The sequence below is a fragment of the Vanacampus margaritifer genome, chromosome 17 (genome assembly GCF_051991255.1).
Source record: "Vanacampus margaritifer isolate UIUO_Vmar chromosome 17, RoL_Vmar_1.0, whole genome shotgun sequence".
In the NCBI taxonomy this organism is placed as follows: Eukaryota; Metazoa; Chordata; class Actinopteri; order Syngnathiformes; family Syngnathidae; genus Vanacampus; species Vanacampus margaritifer.
In genome coordinates, this window is record NC_135448.1 from 3,355,001 (window position 1) to 3,378,562 (window position 23,562).

General features: G+C 40.5%; 1 protein-coding gene across 6 annotated transcripts in view; it reads left to right on the top strand.

The window, feature by feature from the left end:
- The window catches only part of gmeb1 (glucocorticoid modulatory element binding protein 1), a 60,512-nt gene that overhangs the window by 30,021 nt on the left and 6,929 nt on the right, over positions 1-23,562 (top strand). For 4 of the 6 annotated variants that reach the window (XM_077547868.1, XM_077547867.1, XM_077547869.1 and 1 more), the window contains 3 exons: positions 22,918-23,040; positions 23,115-23,252; positions 23,419-23,541. In XM_077547868.1, the coding sequence (XP_077403994.1) occupies positions 22,918-23,040; positions 23,115-23,252; positions 23,419-23,541 (384 nt within the window). Of the gene's footprint in view, positions 1-18,950; positions 23,041-23,114; positions 23,253-23,418; positions 23,542-23,562 lie in introns of those variants that run through there. The other 2 variants (XM_077547866.1, XM_077547870.1) reach the window with 2 other exon arrangements.

Below are 23,562 nucleotides of genomic sequence, written 5' to 3' on the forward strand. Positions count from 1 at the left end.
TTTCTTTTGTTTTTGTATATTCGTGTGTGTGTGTGCATATGTGCGTGTGTGTGTGTGTCTGTGTGTGCATATGTGCGTGCGTGTGAGTGTGTGCTCATTATTCACCTAAAACCTATTAAAAATACCATACCGTTCACCTAAACCGAATACTTCAGAATCCCGCGAGTCGTGAAGTTGTCAGGACACCCAAGGAAGGATCAAAGAAAAGAAAGAAAAGTTAAATCCAGCACCCACCAGACATCACCTACTATCCACCGGGTTACCAACCAGAATCTTTCACCAACCCCAGAAACATCTAAATTCCAACAAATTAGGGAGACCTCAAGAGACCAAAGGAAAGACTGAGGAAAGAAAGGAAGGATAGATGAAGCAGAGTGAGATCCACAGACATCACCCTCCACCGACAGGGTAGGGGGTGGGGGGAGGAGACGGCAAGGGGCAGCGGCAGGGCAGCAGGGAGAGGGGGGAGGAGGAGGAAGGGTGACAAGAGAGAAGGGACTGGGAGGCGGAGGAAGACGTGCGGGGAAAGGGCGAGGAGGGAGAGGCGGCAAGGTGGAGTAGGGTAGAGGGAACCACGGGGTACCCCAGAGGCCCACCTGCCCCGAACCGCGTCGCCGGGCACAAACCAGGGAGAGCACCACAACGCAGCACCCCCCAAGAGACCCAGGAAACGGACAAGACACAGCCGCCACCCAGTAGCCAACAAAGGGACAGAGCCGCCCACGCCCAGCCAGGGGGGACAGCACCTAAAAAGTTAACTCACTAGCGTGCAGTGATTCCGAATAGTAACCCTTAGTGCCCATTGGAAGTGAATCTTGAGGAGTTGGTGACTGTAAGGTGTCATTTGATGTGGTCTACTCGATCCTGCTGGCAGCAACTGGGTTCCTGACTATAAAAACACAACCATTAGTTACAAAATGCCAAATACAGAAACAGCATTATAAGTTATCGCGATGTGGTGGCTCTTGCTAACAGGGAGAATTAAGTGACCAGATTTAGATAAAATTATTCTATATACGTAGACTGTTTGTATAAATTTTGATATTTGTTTTTTATTCGAAGCATATATTTTTTCCATTAAATTGTGATTTATGAGGAGGTTAGACCATTGGTCAATATTCAGAGTTTGTTTATTTTTCCAATTAACAATTGTTGTTGTTTTTTGGCGATAATAAGAGCTACGTGTGTGTTTTGGAGATAAAAGTATCCTACAGTCCAAGATAGCGGAAAGGTTTTCTAAGACTTAAGTCCAGAAATACATAACCGGAGTATAACCAATAAAACATGAAAATAAGTGTCAGCAGTGTTTTGTAAACACTGGAGACAAATGTCTTAGTCTGAGAGTCCCATTTTCTTCATCATGTATTGAGTAAATCATTGGATTTTTAAAACAATTGTGTCGCTTAATCGACAAAATCTTAATCTAAAAGTCTAAGGTTGTTGCAATCCTTCTGTTCTAGTTCCAGCCAACAGTTAGTATCACTGTTGGGTTGTACCCATAAAATTAGATATCGTAGCTGGTTAAGGTATATAGTAGTGCATAAAATTTGGTGCCTCTAGACCTCCTTTGGATTTGCTTTTCTGAAGAGTAGATAATCTTTGTTGTTGTTTTTATTACAGTAAAATTTTGTAACGGCCGAGTCCAACGACTGGAACCAGTTAGACATAGGTTTGAATGGAATCATTGAGAAAAAATAATTTATTTTAGGTAAAACCTTTCGTTTTAATGGTGGCTATTCGTCCTATTAGAGAAATAGGAAGGAAGATTATTCCAGCGCTCCAAGTCACTGTAAATGCTATGCAGAAGTGGAGTGAAGTTTAAATGAATTAAATCAGTTAATTTAAGTGAGATTTTTATGCCTAAGTATTTTAAATTGCCTATAGAAAATGAGTAGTGTGGGTCCTGGCTAGCAGGGTTCCATGAATTTTCTGTAATAGGTAGTAGTGTTGATTTTGTCCAGTTAATAGAATAATCTGATAAATGTAAGAATTTAGGTTAGATCCTTACCCTAACATAGCAGGTTCTTCTAAATAAAGTAAAATATCATTGGCATATTGATTAATTTTATGATCAGTTACCCCGGAGTGAATTCCTTGGATCTTTCTATCCTGGCGTATTGCTAATGCAAACGGCTCAATAAACATCGCAAATAATAAAGGGGACAATGGGCATCCTTGTCTTGTGCCTCTCTGTAGAGTAAAACTCTGAGATGTAATTCCATTAGTAGTACCTGTAGCTTTAGGAGAATCATATAATACTGACACCCAGTGAATAAATGACTTCCCAAAGCCAAATTTATTTAAAACAGTAAAGAGTAAGGACTAGTTAACTTTGTCGAAGGCTTTTTCTGCATCCAACGATATAATAACTGCCTTTTTACCATGCCGCTTTTACATGCTAAAAAGGTTAAAGAGCCTCCTAATATTATTAATAGAGTGACGACCTTTAATAAAGCCTGTTTGGTCGTTATGAATGATTGTCGAGATTACTGTTTCTAGTCTATATGCAAAGGCCTTAGCGATAATTTTAATATCAGTGTTAATTTATGAAATCGGGCGTTAACTTGACGAAAGGGTGGGGTCTTTCTGGCTTTAATAAAAGTTTAATTGCTGCTGTGTTCATGTTTGGACGTATGTTACCATTAGTTTTCGTTTCTGTTACTCTTAAGAATAATGGAGCAAGCATTAACCAAAAGTAATTAAAAAATATAGCCGGATAACCAATCCCGGCCAGGTGCTCTGCCATTAGGCATACTATCTAGAGCACCGTACAGAGGAATGCCTCAATATGCTCAGGGTTAGGCTTGTTCGTTTCTGAGTATAGGTTGCAATAGTAGTCATAAAAAAATTGATTAATTTCTTCTGGTGATTGTGTGCATTCACCAGTTGTCCCTTTAATAGCCGTTATAAGAGATTTTTCCCGATTGGGTTGAAGTTGGTTTGCAAGAAATTTACCGGATTTGTTATTATACTCAAAAGTTGTTGTATCTCAATTCTTGTATTATAAACTCAGTCTTTTTGGATAACATATCGTCTAAATGTACTTTTGTATTTTGTAAGTAAGTCCATATTTGTTTATTTGGATTTATTGCGTATTCATCCGTCAGTTGTTTAATTTTATCTTCCAGGTCTTTTTCAAATTTTTGATCCTGTCTCTTTTTACAAGATGAATATTATATAATTTTACCTCTAATTACCGCTTTCTCAGCTTCCCAGAGAAGAGATAGAGATAAGTCTGGCGAGTCATGTATTTCTAAAAAGTCTGCCCACTCTCTTCTTAAAATTTTGTCAAACTCTGCGTTATTTAGCAGTGAGATGTTAAAACGCCATGTCGGTGGTTTAAAGGTATTATCAACTTGTAGGGTGTGGGAGACTGGTGCATGGTCGCTAATAATAATAGGATGTATTTTTGTACAAATTTTATCAGCAATAGAATTATTTGTAAGAAAAAAATACATTCTTGAAAATGACCGGTGCACCGCTGAAAATAAGGTAAATTCCTTCTTAGTTGGGTTTTTAAATCTCCAGCTGTCGACGAGGCCAAAATCATCCATATATTCCCCTATTACTTTAGTAGATTGTAATTGCCTTATACATGTTGTATTATTAGAACAATCTATTAATGGATTTAAGATATAATAGTAGAGTTCGCTGCTAAATCAAACAGCTGAGAGAAAAATACATGGAAAAAAGCCAGATCATCATTATTAGGGGCAAATATATATATTTTATTAAATATAGTCACCTGAATAATAATATATCGGTCCTCTGGGTCTGTTACGGTATTATTTAGAGTAAAGAATAAATTCTTATGTATGATGTATGAGTATATAGACTCCTCTTTGTCTACTGTTATAAGGAGCACTTGACTAAAATTCTTGTCAATAAGTAATTTTTCTTCAGATCTTTGTAGGTGGTTTTCTTGTAGAGAGACAAATATCTGCTTTTAATTTTAAGAGATGGTCTAAAATGTTTATTCATTTTGCCTGTGAGCGAGCGCCACACACATTTCAGGAAACAAACTAATTAATGCATACAAACAATATAAACTCAGTCCTGTGTATATATCTGTATAGGCTACTTGGTAATATTGGCATGTTATAGGATGGAATCAAAGTGGTTAGGTGGTTTATGATTTGTGTGAAATGAGAGGTGCTGTGTAAGTGAATATAACAGTGAAAAAACGGGGAAGGAGGTAGATGTGAAGGAAATTGGCGGGGGATTAAACATGTAACAATACACCAGTAAATGGTAACAACCTAAGCACGATTTTTTGTTTAAATATATTTTAGATATAGTTATGTATTAATATTATATTTGTAGTTAGAGTAATTTCAACGTTGGCAGGTTGAAATCCCTCGTTTTGAGAAAAACGCATTTTACGTTTTTGGCAAGTGCATCTTTTAAAGGTCCATAGCAACCGGTATTTTAGGAAAAATATCTTGATACCAAACTTTCAGGTAGTGTTGAGAGATCCCTGGAAAGTCAATTCCAATAGCAGGTAAGGGCATCATCAAAGATTTTGACCCTTTAATACCTGAGGAAGTTTGACATCTCAACTGATGAAATCGGGCAAAAATGCTGATTATGGCTCCATTTATATAAATAATTTGTGAATGATGTTAGAGGCAGCTGGGATAGGCTCCAGCACCCCCTATTTGCAAATGGTTGCAGCCTTTTTGGGTGGTGGCCTTGCCAGAAATGGCAGTTGCCATGTATATTTTTAATATAATACAATACGTTTCAATGATTATTTCATACTTAGCGTCCTTAAAATGTATGGTTTAAGCCTTTAAGAAGAATATTACTTGCAGAATGTCGTGTAGTTACTTTTTTGGCAGCAATGTGATTTTTGCAGTATAAAAATGCACTTGAGTATTTAACAATACAGTGGTCCCTCTCTACTTCTCGGTTTACTTGTTGCGGATTCACTATATCGCGGATTTGGATTTGGGTCCAAAATTCATACATTACGGGGTTTATCTTGTACCTTGCTATTTCGTGGGTTTTTCAGAGATTATTACCCCCTTACCCACCCCTCCCGGATTTACTGTATCCTTTATTTATGCTGCTATTTTTGTTATTATATTTTTAAAAATTAAATGTGTTTAGAATGGTGGAAACTGTGTGGTGGCTTTATTATGGCTCAGAAGCAGTTTGGGATTCTCAGAGGACGAACGCTTTTACACTCGCTCTGTGATTTTCACTGCCTTTTGTGATTTTACTCCCTTGTTTGCGGTGGTAATCTATACTGCTGCAACATGGTAAAAAGAAGAATAAAAGTGGAGGAAATTGTGGAGATAAAGGCATCTCTTCCTAAGATAAATGCCAAGATAGAGAATGTAATGCTGGAAGTGAAGAAAGACATAGAACCACTTAGGGAGATCTTGAAAGTAGTACAACACCTGCGGAAAGATCTGGAAGACAAAGACCGGCGTATTGGTTCCTTGGAACTAAGAGTGGATGAATTGGAACAGAATGCTCGCTTGAATGATGTGATAATCATCGACATTAAAACCAAGCCGTGCACGTACGCGCAAGATGCAACCAGAAGTCGTGATGATCTTGGCATCAACTCTGATACTGAGACGACGGAGCAACAAGTGATATCTCAACTCAGAGATCTTGAGATAACTGTGGAACCAGAGCACATTGAAATGTGTTATCCACTTCCATCTGGGGAAATGAGGCCACCTGCAGTGCTGATTAGACTCACCGACAAAAAGAAAAAGATAGCTCTTCTGAAGCAGGGTCCAAAATAGAAGGGCAAGAACATTAACATTAAAGAAAATCTCACTAAAAAGAATGCCGGTATTGCCAAAAAGGCATGTCAACTGAACAATTTCCTCTATCGATTAAATTTTAATTCACAAGAGTTCAGTCTGATTTGATTTAGATTTTTTTCTGATTCGATTAACTTCAATTCAATCCGATACCATTAATTATGGCACATCAATTCTTCTTGAATGCCAAGTACATGATAAAAACTCCATAAATATCCACAAGTATTAAATTCCAAAGTCAAAAGATTTAGTTTATTAATGAAAGTAACACGTTATAATCACTGTTACACGAACAGTGACATAAGCAAGGATGAGCTGAAAATATTTTCATAATCTAATTCAATAATTGTAAATAGAAATTGAAAAGATTATGAATTGTCTTACAGTGCAATAAGTCAGATCTTTCATAAATGTAAGAAAATATTTTTTAATTCATGTGAACATAAAATTTGAAGAAAACAGTAAGGTACAAAAAAATTTGCTTTTAAAATTCTATTTTCTTAAAAAATGTATGTGAAAAAGAGATTAATAAAAATAATAATTGATTCATGGTGTTTTTGAATTGATATCGGGCGTGAAAAGATTTGATATCGATTATTTGATTATTTATATATTTTTTAAACGGCCCTGTTTTCTACCAGGCGAGCTGGTGGTGGTGAGCGTTCACGCCTGGGCTGGACTTTTATGACAGACTACGCGCTTGAAAGCTGGGGGGTATGGAGAGGCTTGTGTCTGGCCCCATGGATGTAGAAGACGTTTAAGATGTGTACCTCTTCGTTTGCTTGGCAGTCGGGATGCTTGTGCTGGGGTATGGCACACCAAAGCAGGGAGAGGTGTGCGCCAATGCTGTGGACGCGGTGGTCAGAATGCAAGCTGACCTATACATGACCTGTGAGGCCATGTCACGGGTGAATGCTGACCTAGCGGCATCCAACAACGCCATGGGTTAAATGAGAGAGGACATCGCCACAAAGCTGTGCGAGGTGGGGAAGAAAGCAAGACAGTAGAAAGTAGGGCTGGGTATTGCCATCAACCTCACGATACAATACGTATTGCAATACTTATGTATCTCAATACATGGTCTTTAAGGTGATACTATCCTGACATTTTACATTGCTTTACATATATTTTTATTATAACAGCCATATGGATATCTACATGATATGTTTATTATGCTGAATTTTTCTTAGCAAGTGTCTGTTCTATTTTTAGAACAGACTTGAATTTGTCGGACATCTATACATGTACACTTTTTTGGGGGGATTAAGTTAACTGTTTGCAAGGCACCAGTGTCTCTTTTCTCCGCTCCCCCCACTCTCTCCTGTTGCTGCTTGGCAATTAACTTCAGAGGCTGCTGCCGCACAGCCCTGCAAGCAACGAGTCGTTAGCTGCGTATTTACAAACTAAAGTGCGATATCAATTCAGAAAGCTGTGTCCACGTCTCTCGCTACAGATGACAGTGATTAAACGGAAGGACTGACACGAGCTGCCATGCAATTTCAGCTGGTCATCGCAACTGACTTGTCAGGCCTCAACATAATGGAATGAATCTGCAAATGATTTAAAATCATCACCGGACACTTCACTGGAAATGGTCAATAAACGGCATGTGCGGTTACTCAAAATGAACTGATGGAAACGTGTACAGAAACACGCTTTATTGGGACTGAATGACAATGATGAGCCACAATGACTGTCAAAATTAATATATGAATTAAGTCATTGATGATTGAGGCATCTAAAATTTATTCAGGGGACGGGGTTTTAATAAGCCATGGCTTCAACCTGACAGCCCTTTTTGTTTTCGGATGTTGTTGATGTTGTAAATGAGATGTGGTTGGTAAAGTCTGTTGTAATAACATGTTTGAAAGGGGAAAAAAAAAACAAAAAAAGACTTTGTTTATCCGTTTACGTCCTCTACTTCGCGGCAATTTACCCATTGCGGGTGGGTGTGGAATCTTAACACCTGCGAAAAGTGAGGGAACACTGTAATAATATATAATAATATTTAATTATAATAGAAATATTGAATATTTGACCATTTCTGGGCTTTATATCTTGTTCAAGCCATTCCTGGTCGATGCACTTAACTAGTGCTGGGGGAAAAGTGAACCAGGTTGTGTAAGTTGACCTAAAAAATAGTTGACACAGACATTTCCAGTATCTATAAATGTCCATTCTACTGTCCTTACCTTTTCACAGTCTATTAGCGCCCTCAATTGCCGCAAAGATGATACTGCTACCAGACAAAAGTCAGTTTAGAATTACTTTAAACACACCCATGATTTTTATGAGGTACAGAGAATGGATCGATGGTGGATGGGTCACCACAGAAATTATATACTGTATTTGGCAGTTTTTACACCAGATGCCCTTCCTGACATAACCAACCCATTTTTATTTGGGTTTGGGACAATAGTGGCTGGAATGCAAAAAAGTGTAAAAAGGGTCCTGCCTGTGGACCACCTGTATCCAATGGCAGTGGTGCTTGACCACAGGGTGAGAAGTTAGAACCTACTATCACTAGTTAGAACATACTGTTATCTTAGAATTTCAAGTTGGACCATACCATAAGGTGCTTCTATATAAGTTGGAAAATGAAACTAATTTGTGTGAAAGTGAAAGACAGTTGGCGTAGCAAAAGCTTGTTACCTGGAAAAAATCACTAAGCAGAGATCAAGTGTGAGTGTAAGGGATGTGATTATTGTGGGAAATTGTAAATTGAAATTGAAAACAAGAATAGCTGCATCCAAAGTGCTGTAATGATAGTGTAAATAATAAGTAAGTAGTAAATGTAATAAAACACTAAAACTATCAGCCGCTGTTCGATTCCTGCTCTCTTCAAGTCATGTGTCGTTGTGTCATTAGGAAAGTCACTTCACACAAATTGCCTCCAGTGCCACTCACAACGGTGCGAATAAATTGGTGGTGGTCGGAGGCAAGGTTATTTTAGTTCACGAAAACTAACAAAAAAAATAAAATTCCAAAAACAATTTCGTTAACGAAATAAATGCTTAAAAAAAGAAAACTAAAGGCCTCGTTGTACTTCTGTCAGGCTATGGTGGAGACGTTACGGCGGAGATGTTACGGCGGAGACGTTACGGCGAAGCCCCGCTCGTGCGTTTGCCTTCATACTTGTGCGCAATACACATCACAATACACATCAGGTTCTGCTGCAGTTTCACTCCAAGTCGGGGTGTCGCTATGGCTGCTATTGGCTAGGACGCCACAGAGTGGCAATTCCTCTACATTTTATGACCAATTCAGAAAGTAGTTTTTCGTTTTCCGAAACAAGAAACAAAACCGGAGGGAGAGTTGGCTCATCACCATGACAATTATTTAATGTCAATTTGTTGCTGTCGGCACTCGCCAAAACACAACAGCTCTGTGCTGTGAACACAGGTTGTTTTTTTTCCCTCGTCACACGCACACAATATCACACACAAACGTGATCTCCCGGGCGAGATGTGGATTTGCGCCGCATACGCTTATACTAAAGTTGCCATCACTGAAACTATCAGAAGGGGGGGGGAAAGCTGAGTACACCATCGAACGGACCAATCACGAGCAATGTTGTGACCCACCATCTATGGCGTACAAGATTTGGAGACGACGAGCAACGCAGTACTTGTCGTTAATGACTGGCGTCGATCACGTGATGTACGCAGTTCATTAACGCAAGAGCAAACGCAGAAGTATAAAACAGGCTTAACTGAAACTACATTTTGTGTTTACAAAACTAAAACTAACTATAATTATAGCGAAAATGTCCTTCGTTTTAGTCTTTGGTAATTAATTTAATGCATGAGCCATCGGGGATGATTTTAAATGTGATTTTAATTTGTTTTGATATTTACCGGAATAAGGACGTTTGAAAGTGTCTCATGGAGGTGACGTCATCTAGCAGCAGCCAATAGGAAAGCACCTTCAGATGATGTCGCTCCTAGGCGACAATTTTGCGTGCTTGACTTTTGGCTCCAATGGCTCAGGTCGCCTGCTTTTTCATTTAACTCAGCCGAAATGCAACGCTAGGTAAGAAATGTGTTACTTTTTTCGTTTTACCATGGAGTTTTTTAAATATTGCGCACAATACACATTTATTTAAAAACTAAAACTAATACTAAAAGTAATTAACTAAACTAAAACTAAGCATTTTTTAACTAACTAAACTAATTAAAACTAAATTTAAAAAACAAAACTCAAAACTAAAATGAAAATTCCAAAACTATAATAACCCCGGTCAGAGCACACTGGCAGCCACGCCCTAGGGCAGCTGTAGCTACTTAAGTAGTTTACCGCCACCAGAGTGTGGGTGTATAAATAATGTATCCATTGTAAAGCATCTTTAAGTGTCCAGGAAAGCTCTGTATGAATCTGATGCATTATTATAATAATTATTATTATTATTATTATTTCGTCCCTTACTGACCGCCGCTTCCAACTTCGGCGTCAACCTCGGAGTCACCATCATCATCATCGTCGTCATCAATGTGCTCTTTAGCATTGGTTGATGCTTTTCGTCTTTGAAAAAAATGCTCAAGCGTGAGCTGCTTGCAACCGGTCGCCATTTTTGCTTCCTCAGCCATTCTCTCCTCAACACTCTAGCTCCGCCTCACGTCTTCTACTGACGTCTACCCCAACTTGTCCAAAGAGTCATCGCTGCCATCTAGTGCCCAAAAATAGGCATTATACTAACGAGATCTGCTTGATACTTTCAGCACAGCTGGCCAAGGCTTTCCTCCACCCGTTTCCCCCCCAAAAAAATAAATAAATAGTGAACATCTTTTAACGTCTTTGGCAGTCCTCCGTAGGATTTTACTAAACGTTATTTAACATTTTTGGCAGTCAAAGAGTTAATAAATAACACAAAAAGTAGGTAAGTGAATATAAATATATAATATATATATAATAACTACTAATAAATTAACACAAACTACAGCAGACACCATAAAACCAAGAAACAAAATGAAACAATTACGAGTCTCATGTCGAGTCAACTAACACCCCCCCCCCATAAAAGAGAGGTGTTTACCTTTAACCCATTAAGGACTAAAGCGCCTGGCAAAACATCACCCTTAAAAACCTTAAGTTTTCCTGGTAATTCAACAATATTAAAAAATAATGTATATCTCAGCTCCTGAAGCAGATAGAAACATAATTCCAAAAAATTTCACCTGTGGCGCACTGGCGGAGCCAGAGGGGAGGCCGGGGTGGCACGTGCCCCTGCTCAAATGTGATTGGACCTCGCAGGTGCCAAATGATTGACTTCGGCACCGGCGCAGTGGCGCCGCACGTCTTGCGATACAGCCTGCCAGCATTTTTATCAATCAGACGCCTACTAATTGTTATGCCCCTTCTGCACAGGAGCTGGCGCTCTTTACCACAAAATATTCAAATCCACCTCACTAAAAGTCTGAAGAAGAAGAATCTCTCGAGTCCAATCAAGATGACACGTTTTTAGCAATGTCATGTTGGTTTCCCCATGAGATGTGATTGACTGTTTAAAAAAAAACTTTTACAGTATGTTCAGATAGATTGTTTTGGATTGACATCAATAAGTACAAGCTAAATATAAATGCATGAGGTGAATGACGAACAGAGACGTGAAACAGGAAACAGAACTACGGAGCGACCTTCCAAATTAAAAGCATAGATTTTAAAATAAGATATTTAAACGTCACATACAAAACAGCTTGTAGAATCCTTAACACATCCTTAACACAGTATATATATGCCCTAACGTTTTTAGTCTATAATTGGGGGATTTAATGACATTAATAACATTATGTGGCTTTAAATAAAGTAGTAGAATGAGGGGGAAAAAAATTTGTAGGGTGTGTGGAAAACGAAATAAGGGGACAAAATGGAACTTGTTCCTTAAACGAATTAAACTAAACAAGTGTATGCGTTAACATTTCATTCATGTTAAACACTGATGTTAATTATTTCATAGACTTTGAACGTTTTTGTACATTGATAATCAACAGCACATTATGTGCAAAAATCTCTTGCATGCTTCATATGTACAACATTTAGAGACTCCAATTAAATTAATTTATTGCGAAACAAATTATTTGGCATAATCTTCTAATACCCTGAAGCATCGTCTGGCTCCGCCAGTGCTGTGGCGTTCACACAAACCTAAGTTTCTTATTATAAACCTTCTTTTAAATCAACAAACAACTGTGTCGCATCTGCGGGTACATTTACCTTCAACACTGGAGTGCAGTTGTAATAACCTCGGGGAATCGAGTGATAATTATTCGTCATCCATTCCGTTACAAAGCCGTCGAAATATTCAACGTCCTCATTGTTTACAAACATATTTTTGAACAATATGTCACTGTTGACTGGTTACACTGTGTCGAAGTCCTCCTGCGCGTCATCAGTTATATCATTTATTCCATAACTCCCACGAATCTGCGTCAGCCATAAACGCTTAAATTAAATTCCAGGACATTCTACGAGGCCCACTTCACCCTATCGTATATATGCATTTCATCGGCTAAGAGACCAAGAATTGGCCAAAACACAACAAAATGACATATCCGCGCTCCAGGTTTTAAAGGGAGAAGAGTGCTGGAGCGCTCCCGGCTTTAACGGTAGAAATGCGTTTGCGTGCTCCCGGCTTAAATGGGTTAAGACGGGTTTTAAAAGTGGATAGAGAGACTAATAGACCAAAATCTATGGGGAGAATTCCTAGAGAGAGAGAGAGAGAGAGAGAGAGAGAGAGAGAGAGAGTTTAATTTAAAGGTAAAAAAAAAAAAAGTTGATTACCATATTTTAACGACCATAAAGCTAAGGCTTAGGTATTAAATGGCGCAGTCTCAGTTACGAGTGCTATTTCTGTATTAAACACACATTAGGCCAACGCACTATTGGGCGCAGGCACGGTTAAACATACAATAGCTCAAAACATATGGTAGCATGCTTTCACGTTAAAAATGCTAGCGAATGTTTTTAAAAAGGCAACGGAACCTTTTATTGAGCCTTTTATCTTTGTACTTTATAGATGTATTTAACAATGTAAACAGTGAGTTTGGTTTGTACTTGAAGTATTTAACAACGTACTTGCTTGCTTTTTATCAATACTCATTCACAAGTCCCTCAAAGTCCTCATCTTTTGTATCTGAAACGAACAGCTTGGCAAGTTCTTTATCAAACACGCCAGGTTCCCTCTCGTCATTGTAGTATTGTTTCGTTAGCGTCCGGCTCTTCAGAAATTAATTGCGAAAGCTCGAACATTAGTGCAAGCAAACACGTGAGCCCAAACATGCACAATCCATTCACAAATTGTAGCTTAACTCGCTCTAGTAAAAGCAACAAGATGTCCATCTGTATCGTAATACAGGAAACCCGGCCCTGATTTTGGGTTCTCATGGCTGCCATTTTTCAACCAGAGCCGGATTTCCTGTAAGCAATGTTTCAGCAGAAATGCACCCACACAGACAGGCAAGCAGGGCGCTTACCAAAGTGGCACAACAACATCTACAGATTTTGGAACTCGGTGCACACACTTTTTTTCAGCAGGCCAACTTTGGGTTGTGAAAAATCGGTAAACGTTTTTTTTTTCACGTCATGCCCGGAGTGGCGGGGCCCAACAGAAATTAATTTTTCAAAGGAGGGGGTCGGTGGTGTCTGCAGAGCTCTACACTAACTTTTAAACAATTTTTTTTAGTTGGTCGCATTGCACAGGATTTGGTCGCACCATTTTGGGGGGAGGTGCAGCATGACCATATTTGCTGATGTACAGTCGTCTCAATTTGCATACCGTAGGTTCATATGACGTAAAGATTGACGGTGACTCAAGATATGTTTGAAAGATATTTTACTGTAACAAGAACTGTCTGCAACAAGCAGCAGCTGGCAAAACCAGTCAATTATTTTATATAACAGAAAACATTGAGGGGAAAAATGCTTTTCTTTTATGTGAACATTATTTTGTTCAACACAGAGGGGTCTAGCTCTTACAGTGAGCCTTTCCAACCATCTTCCCCTTGGGAAAACCAAACATTGTCATTGAAGCTCAGATGACTGATGAAATAAAACTGCTGTACTATGACTCTGAATATTATTCTTGTTTAGTGTTTGCCTGCTGTTGAAAGGGGGCTAATGTAAAGTCACTCCAGTTTTTGGTGGCAAATGTAAGAATTATATATAAGAAAGGAATGTTTATTCTTTATTGTTGATATATGTCAGCTTTTATAAATTGTTAGAAAGCCCAAAATGTTTACATATTTGTAATTTTTATCGTTTAATGCATTGATGCCTTCTTTCTGTGTGAGTATGAAATTTCTGAATGCATTTGAATGCACTGCCTATTTCGCAAGAAACGTCAATGTTTACATTCTATTAGCGGCTAACTGCTAACGGCAGCGACTTGTGCGAGCCGTATCATGCAATGACGGCGTAAATAGCGGTTCATTGGTGTCCTTAATTAGCGATTGAATATGATTTTGGGATGGTGTTGTGTTGATCTTGGTCGTCGAGAGAGGGCCCCACCACATGGGGTGGGGAGTGGGGACAAACGGCCACGAAATATCGTGGACCATAACGAGTCAAGTTAGACACGCCACGGTGGGCTTCGAGGGTCCATTTCAAAATAACATTTCTCTGCCTCGGCGGCCGGCCTCTCCGCCTTGGCGGCCAGTGTCTTCAGCGGAGCAGGCTCCCGCCCTGGCCTTTCTGCCGTGGACCCTCTTACGGCGACAAATGTCGCCTGGGCACGGCTTGGAGCAAGGCCAAAAGTCAGCTCTACACCACTGGATGTCGTGGTTGGTGGTTGGTCTTCTTGGAAGAAGAGGGGATCGGCGTTCCTCACGGGCACCGCATTTCAATATCTAATTGAATAATAAGTTTAACATCCTGGATCCCTCCCCTGGCACCTTCCGTGGGTTGTCGGCCTTCAGCGTTCCCTGACCGATCCAGCCAGCCTCCATTTCCGGGACCGGAACACTCTCGACCGAAGCACCTCAACTTGCTGAACCAGACCTTTATCTACTTCAGCGCCACAGCCCAGGAGGGGGGGCCGTCCTGTTCACCCCAGCGCCACAGCAAGATAGGGAAGCCGCCTGCCGCTCCTCTTCGCCACAGCTGCCGGAGCATCCAAGGCCGTTGAATGGGAGGCCCTCAGGTCCGTCTCCAGGGTCATCCTTGGCACGTTACTTATCATCTCCACGTTCCTTGTTTTCCCCAACTACAGCAATAGTTGGGAACTCAATCATTAGAAATGTTCATTGTTTTTTTTATAGTTACCCACTGCCTACCGGATGTCACTGTCCCAGTAATCTATGGACAGTAATCCCAGTGTCTGGATTTTTAGGTTCTCTCTCGTTCTCGATCTCCAGGCTAATTTTACATGTGGGTTTTAACAACACGTCTTGTGGACAGTCTGAGGTGACAAAATGAGATTTTAACCATCTATTTCAGCTGTGCGCAACTGTGGAAAATCCGTTTTTATCTCGGGGGCCCCTCACCTCACTGGCACATAGATCGTGGTGGTTCAGCAGACTCCTCAGTCTGAGCACATGGCTTCAATTCGCATGTCCACTGAACAGTGTTGTTTTTATTGACAATTTTATTCTGTTCTGGAATCGGCCCTCTTTTTATAGACATGATGGATTTCATCCCAGCAGGCTAGGTAGCCAGACACAATTTTTTTTTTTAGTCCATCATGTCCGATGATGACTTTTACTTCTTCTGTTGGTGGGTTCTGAGGTGACAGAAGAGTCCAATACGAGAGCCACATGATCTTTTGCAGTGGTTGCATGTGAAGTTAGTACTGGTTGTGCTGCTCTTGGCTGCAGGAACCATCTTCCTCCTCTGGCGCTTCCTTTCCCTCGCTGCACTTCTCTCCTCTTCAAAACGTTGAAGTCTAGAATGGCAGAATTGCCTCCAGAGAGAACGATCCGAGGCAGCACTTTCCAGCTGTGTGCTGTATTCCACATTTCTTGTGTTGACTTGAGCCGGTCCTTATATCTCCGCTTTTGACCTCCTGCAGATCGCTGGCCATGATGTAGTTGTCCATACAGCAGTTGGTGAGGGGAGTCTGTCATCTGGCATTCTGATGATGTGGCCGGTCCATCGCAGTTGGTACTGGAGAAATGTGGCCTCCATGTTCTTTGTACTAGTTCTGTTCAGAGCTTGTTGTGGTACTCGGTCACGCCATGTTATCCTAAGGATGCGCTGGAGGCACTTGATGTGAAAGTTTTCCAGCTGTTGGATGTGCGATACAAAGTCCAGGCTTCACAGCCATACATAAGTGTAGAGACACAAATGGCTTGGTAGATTGCTACCTTGGTGTGTATGCTGTGGTCTCCGTTCCCTTTTACGGAGCCTACCAAAGGAGGCTGAGGAGGACCTCATTCGATTTTGGACATCATTGTCCATGCCGCAGTTTTCAGAGAGAATACGCCGAAGGTTTTTAAAATCTGGGACTACTGCAAGGGGCTTGTTGTTAAAGACAGGTGACGGTGGTCAAGTTGGGGGAGGGAAGTTCCACTGGTAGAGTATTTCCGTCTTCATAGTGTTCACGTGAGACCCAGTCTGCTATAGGTAGGCCTTTACAGCAGCTGTCAGTGTTGCTTACAGAGCCTCTGGTGGTATATATGAATAGGTTCCCGTCCAACCTGTGTGCAGCAGCCAGGTGATGCTCATGAGGAAGATGTTGAAGAGTACAGGTGCAAGTACACAGCCCTGTCTGACACCTATTCAAACCTTAAAGGCCTAAACTCCTGTCCTCCTATTGTCACCTGAGCCATCATGCCCTCATGAAAACTTTGCAGGATGTTTACGAACTTCTGGGGGCAACCAACCCTGAGAAGAACCGCCCAGAGGAAGTCTCTATTGACCGTATCCAAGGCCTTTGATAGGTCCACAAAAGCCATAAGCTAGTCTTGGTGTTTCTCTCTACACTTCTCTTGTAGCTGACGAATTGTAAAAATCATGTCCACCGTGCTGCATTTTTTTCCTGAAGCCACATTGAGACTCGGGCAATAGGTGTTCTGTTATGCTCCGTATGAGACTTGACAGCATCACTTTGGCAAGAACCTTGCCGGCAACAGACAGGAGGGAGATTCCCTTACTATTGCCGCAGACAGACTTCTCGCCCCTTGCCCTTATATATGGTTACAATGTTTGCATCCCGCCATTGTTGAGGGACTGCTCCATGCTTCCATACATCAGCAATGTAGTGGAAAATTGCTCTAGTGCAGAGATAGCATCTCTGCAGGGATGCCATCGGGGCCAGGGCTGTTGTTGTTCTTCAGTGATCTAACTGCAGCCGAGAAGGTTGGTGGAAGATCCAGTTTTTCAATGATTGGGTAGCTCAGTTCAACTAGCACTGCCAGATCAAGAGTGGCAGGTTGGTTTAAACGTGTCTGGAAGTGTTCAGCCTATCTGTCCACAACTTGCTTCTGGTCCTTTATGAGGGTTGAGCCATCACCAGACTTCACAGGTGAGAGAGAGGAGTTCCTGGGGCCATGGACGGTTTTCACAGCATTATAGAAGTTGTGCATGTCTACCAGTCAGTTTATGTAGAACAGACTTGACCTCCTTCCTTGATGTTTTCCAGTGCTGCTTCAGACGATCAGTTGTAGGATTGTTCAGGACTGCGTTGTGTGCCATGTGCATGGTGTCAAGCATGGTTTTGATTGCTTCTGAATTTTCATCAAACCAGTCTTGATGCCTCCTTACGTAACCGTGGAGGTGGGACTGCATACATTCTTAAAGTCACTTTACCTTCAAGAGAAATTATTTTTAACAGTTATTTATCATTTCAATATCATGCCTTTTGTTTTTAGCAACCCTCCTCGTGTCTGTGTTTTAGTTTACAGACCTCCCCATCACTCCACTTCTTTTATTACTGAGTTTTCAAAGTTTTTATTAATTTTACATACTAATAATAATATAATTTTAATAGCTGGCAATTTTAATGTGCACGTCGACAATATCTTGGACCTACTGTCCAGATCATTTTTAAACCTTTAAACTGCCTTGATTTTAAACAGCATGTCACACAGCCAAATCACAACAGAGGACACACTTTGGACTTGGTCATAACCTATGGCCTGTCCATTGATGTGTTCTCTGTTGTTGACTTACTTGGCTGTGTCTGACCACTATTGTGTATTTTTTTTTAACATTGCCAGTTTTAATCATCAGGAGGCCCCGGTGAGAACAGTGAGGAAACGCTACCTATTTTCTGAGGTAGCTGCCAATTTTATGGAGGTTTTTAAGAGAATACCTGCAGACTTTTTACCTGCTTCATGACATTTTATTCTTGATAATTTTAATAAGAATTTAAAAACAACTCTGGATGAAATAGCTCCACTTTTAACCAAAACTATAAAATTAAAGACTATTCCCAGATGGAGAAATTAATTAAAAAGAAAATGCAGGAGGTGGATAAAAAGTAAACTTTCAATTCATTATGAAATATTACGTGAACAACTGAAATCCTACAGTCAAACAGGCAAGAACATCATATTTTTCAAATCTAATCGCAGTTAATACAAAAAAAACAAAATTTGGTTTCTCCATCTTTGATCTTTTAACCAATCCTGATTTTAAAAAGCCAACACAGACTCCATAAAATGCTTTCTGTGAGGGCTGTGCAGACCACAGAAGTAAAATTGATGGCATTAGGGTCCAGTCTTTTAACTTTTCAAAATACAAGTTTTAACTAGAGCTGCGGGAAGCAATAAAGGGCCCTCGCATCCCGGGCCACTTTGGGGTACTTGCAGGTTGAGGTACTGGCACGTTAGGGAAGTGGCACATTGGAAACAGAATTTCTTTGAAAATGGCATAATAAACCTTTACATATGGATTTTTTTTGCCAGGTGTGATGAGTGTGTAAAGCTTTTTGGTCAATGATAAGACCCTCAAAAAGCAGCGTCCTATTTATTTATTTATTTCTTGGCAATGAGTTTCCCCCATTGGCATTGTTTCTAAGGAATATACAGGGTGACACAAAAAAAAACGGTCATCACCTAAACTTGAATAACTTTAGAAATAATTAATCAATTCTTTTTATTTTTCAGATTTACCAAGAAGAATTAATGTTCTAAGAGTCTACCAAATTTGACCTTCGAGATGCCATGGACTACTGAGGAAAAGACATTTATAGTTGAGGCATATTTTCGTCTCTCCCTTAGAGATAGGGTGAGAAGCTCGGCCATCCGGGAGGGACTTAGTGTCCAGCCGTTACTCCTCCGCATTGAGAGGAATCAGTTGAGGTGGCTCGGGCTTTGGGGTACTTGCAGGTTGGGGTACTGGCATGTTGGAGTAGTGGTACATTGGAAGCAGAATTTTGTTGAAAATGGCATAGTAAATCTTTAATGGCCACGCCCTTTGGCAAAAAGTTTCAATATTCGGTGTTGGGCATGTTTAACATTTGAAGGCTTTTTTGACAAAATTTCAACTGGATCCCGGGCTCAGCACAATAGATAAAAATGTAAAGCATGACATTTCTTGTCACCACTAGGTGGCGCTACATGTATAACCGAATATTATATCGACGTTTTCAGATGTATGAAAAGTTTGGGATTTTTTTGAGCTTGTACAGGAAGTTATTAAGCATTTCCTCTTTTTTGATGACTGACATATTAAAGGCAAAGTTTGAGGCCCCGCCCCTGCCATATAGTATTTCAAAAAGTCAAAATTTTTTCCCCAGTTATTGTCCCAGGTCTTGAGATGATACATGCCATATATATGCTATATGTTCTTATGGCAACTTCATAATATAAAGTTTTTCACCGAGCCAGAGGAGTGTGCAAAGTTTGGTCAGTTTTCGTAAATGCTTAAGTCCCCAAAAATGAGATTGTTTACAAAGAAGAAGAAGAATACAAATGAAAAACAATAATAATAAATAATAAATAATATACCTGGACAGTTACTTTTATCTCAGGACACGCTGGAAGGTTTTGCCCTGGTTGATGCAAAGGCACTTGGTCAAGTTTTCTTCCCAGGTCAACCCAACAACCTGCCTTTTAGGTCCAATTCCCATATCACTTTTAAAGACATTTTATGGATTTTTTGAGGAACAAATCTTAAATATAGTCAATTGTTCTCTTCAGACGGGTGTCTTTCCTGCCATCTTTAAAACGGCGGTGGTGAAGCCTCTTCTGAAGAAAATTTGGAACCCAGCATTTATAATAATTACCATCCGTATCCAACTTACCGTTTTTAAGTAAGATTTTAGAAAGAAAGAAACATTTTATCCAATAAATTCTTGTTTAGATACAAATAATATTTTTGAGAAATATCAGTCTGATTTTAGGATGAACCATAGTACTGAGACTGCCCTTTTAAAGATTTTAAATTATATCAGGTGTAATGGAGATCTGAAAAAACTTAGTCTTGGTGCTACTGGATTTAAGTGCTGCTTTTGATAGGGTAGATCACCACATTTTATTAAACAGACTTAGAAGCCTGGTGGGCATCTCTAGTACTGCTTTTAACCGGTTTTATTTCTATCTCACAGATCGATATTTCTTTTCTCATGGGTACATGTTCCTCTGGAACACATGGAATTAAATGTGGGGTTTGCCAAGGTTTAATCTTAGGCCCAACAACTTTTTAATCTTTACATGCTTCCTCTGGGAGAAGTCATCAGGAGACACAGCGTCAACTTCCACAGTTACGCTGACGATACAACACAGTTGTACATCGCCGTGTCTCCTGATTACTTGGGGCCTATTGATGCCCTTTTTTAAATTGTATTTTAGATATTAAGTCATGGATGGCAGTAAAATTCTTGCAGCTCAACCAGGACAAAACAGAAGTTTTAGTCATTGGTCCTGAAGGTCAGAGAGAATTTTTTTTAACAAAACTACAAGATTTTGAACCCTCACAATATGTGAAGAAGTTGCCCGTCATTTTTTTATTGAGCTTAGTTTTATTCCTCATATTAAAAATGTCAATGCCAACATTGTTTTTTACCATCTTAAGAATATTGCCAGAGTCTTCTCGTTTCTCTCGCAGGCCAATAAGGAGGTGCTGATGCATGCTTTTATTTCCTGTCGCTTGGATAACTGTGATGCCCTGCTCTCTGGTCTTCCCAAAAAGAACGTTTCAAGCCTACAGCTAATTCAGAATTCAGCTGCACATGTGCTGACGGTGACCAGAGGGCGGGAGCACATTAGACCAGTTTTAAAATTGTTGCATTGGCTCCCCGTGTGCTTCAGGATTTATTTTAAGGTGCTTTTATTAGTTTTTAAATGTCTTAATGGTCTTTGGCCATCTTATTTATCTGACCTGGTACCGTATCACCTCTCGCAGCTCCTGAGGTCCTCTGGCAGCGGCCTTTTAACTGTTCCTAGGGTGAGGACCAAAACACACGGTGAGGCTGCTTTTAGCCACTATGGTCCTCACCTATGGAATAGCCTGCCGGAGGGCATCAGGTCCGCAAAGACTATTGATGTTTTTAAGAGGAGGCTTTTCATTTGTTATCTTTTACCCCTTTTTTTCTTTATTTTTAATCCTATTGTCTTTTAGATTTGTTTTTGACTTTTATTCTGTTTTCTTTTAGCATTTAGCTGTTTTTATTTGGTTGTTACTAAGTTTTTAGCTCTAGTGTTTCCTCATGGGGGAGCCTCCGCACTGGGAGGGATGACTGGTCTTCTCCTGTGGGCTGGCAGTCGTCCTGGGAGCCCCTTGGCCCTGGGGGACTGTGGCGCGCTTCACTCTGTGTGGGGTGTGCCGCGGTCTCTGGGATGACATTGCTCCTTGTGGTAGTTGCTAGTCGTCTCAGTGTGGATGAGCTCCTCCTGGGTTGCTTTCCTCAGGGTTTTTCTGTGCCCCGCAATGTTGTGGTTTGTGTGTGTTTGTATGTGTATTTGTGGGTTTGAGCATGGGGATGCTGGGGTAGGGGTTGGTTTTCTTTTTATTGTACTATGGGTTTTAATTGTAAAGCACCTTGAGTTGCGTTTTAATGTATGAAAGGTGCTATATAAATAAAGTTAGATTGATTGATTGAATAAAAGCCTACCAACCCTATTGCATTGATGTCCATGTATTAGTTTGTAGCCATTTATTTTGGTTGGCCTTCAGCAGGCAGCGCGTGGTGGCTATCTTGACTTGTCCTCGCACTTGATCCGAACGAGTTATGGCTCAAAGATCCGTTGCAATACTAATTAAAACGTGCACTTGCGCCCAGCAAACGAATAATTTTTATTTTATTTAAAATAAAAAATTGACCGAATTTGTGGTAAATTGCCTTGCTGTCTGGTCGGCTTTTTTAACATCCATCCTGCGTAACACTGCATGGCTGAACACCTCTCCAGCCCCCAACTGCTTTAATTGGACATTTGAAGGAGTGGCGGCTAAGTTTAAGGAATGGCAGGGCGCCACCGCTGAGAATACAACGGAAATGCTAAAAACTTTTAAGTGCGCCTTATAACCGTGAAATTACGGTACATAAACTGTTAACACCCCTATTAGTTATAAATTATTTAATTGAGCATGCAAGCTTACCTTGTGTTGGATTTATTGTGAAGACTACTGAAACAGGGGATGTCCCTTGTGAATGAATAAAGTATGTACTTGGCTTTATCACATTGATTGTTTTGTGTAAAACTAGTTTGGTAGTGAATAAAAAGCACAAATCATAAAAATGTAAAAACATGTGGTTAGCTGTACTTATTCCTCAATATGGGAAAATATGTCAATTTTAACTTCCATCCAGCCATTCATCATCTGCCCCTTATCCAGGGTCAGGTCGCGGGGGCAGCAGCTTTAACAGGGAAGCAAAGACCTCCTTCTCCCCAGCCACTTCAACCAGCTCCTCCGGCGGGATCCCAAGGCGTTCCCAGGCCAGCCGAGAGACATAGTCACATAGTCCAGCGTCCTGGGTCATCTCCATGGCCTCTCGCCAGAGGGACATGCCCCAGGGAGGCGTCCAGGAGGCATCCGAACCAGATTTCTCCTGGATGCCTCAACTGGCTCCTCTCAATGCGGAGGATTAGCGGCTTGACTCTTGAGTACCTCCTAGGTGGCCGAGCTTCTCACCCTATCTCGAAGGGAGAGCCCGGACACCCTGCGGAGGAAACTCATTTCAGCCACTTGTATCCGGGATCTTGTTCTTTCAATTATAACTTGTATTACAATTTCAACACATTCTTTTGTACTATTGCAGCACAAGATTCCTTTGGTAATGGCAAGATAGTAAGAGACAATATGAGAGAGAGACTGAGTGAAAAGGGGGACTGCATCTTAAGTTCAGCAGAATCTGTAAACAAGGACTCTCATGAAATCTCAGGTACTTACAGTTGTGTCATTTCACTATGTCTAACACATTTCAAAGAGACCAAATTACTTTCTGCTTCTTTCTAGAAGATTCGCTAAATTTCTGGAAGGGAATTGCTAATGTGGGTTTGCTGGGTGAAGTGGTGACCAAAATCAGTACTGAGCTGCTGGATCTGCTGAACAGCTTGCAGTTGCTGAAGGAGTCAGTTGTCTTGCAGAACACAGGTACAGAGATCTTTATTTGTTGCCAGACATGATAATTCTAACCATTTTAATATTGAGGTGAAGCTCAGAGAATCAATAGAAGGAGTACATGGAAGCAATATTTGCAAAAAATAAACTGGCTCATACTTCCTCACAAACTCACCAACTCGTAATTCCTCTCCGCTAGAGGTTGCGGTGCTTAGTAACCTTGGCCAGGTGTTTGGACTGCTAAACTCTGTCAAGAAGATGCTGGTGAAGAGGCGACAGCAAACTGATCCCAGCCAGGAGGAAATTCTTAGAATCCTTTGCAGTGAGTACTGCACACATTGAA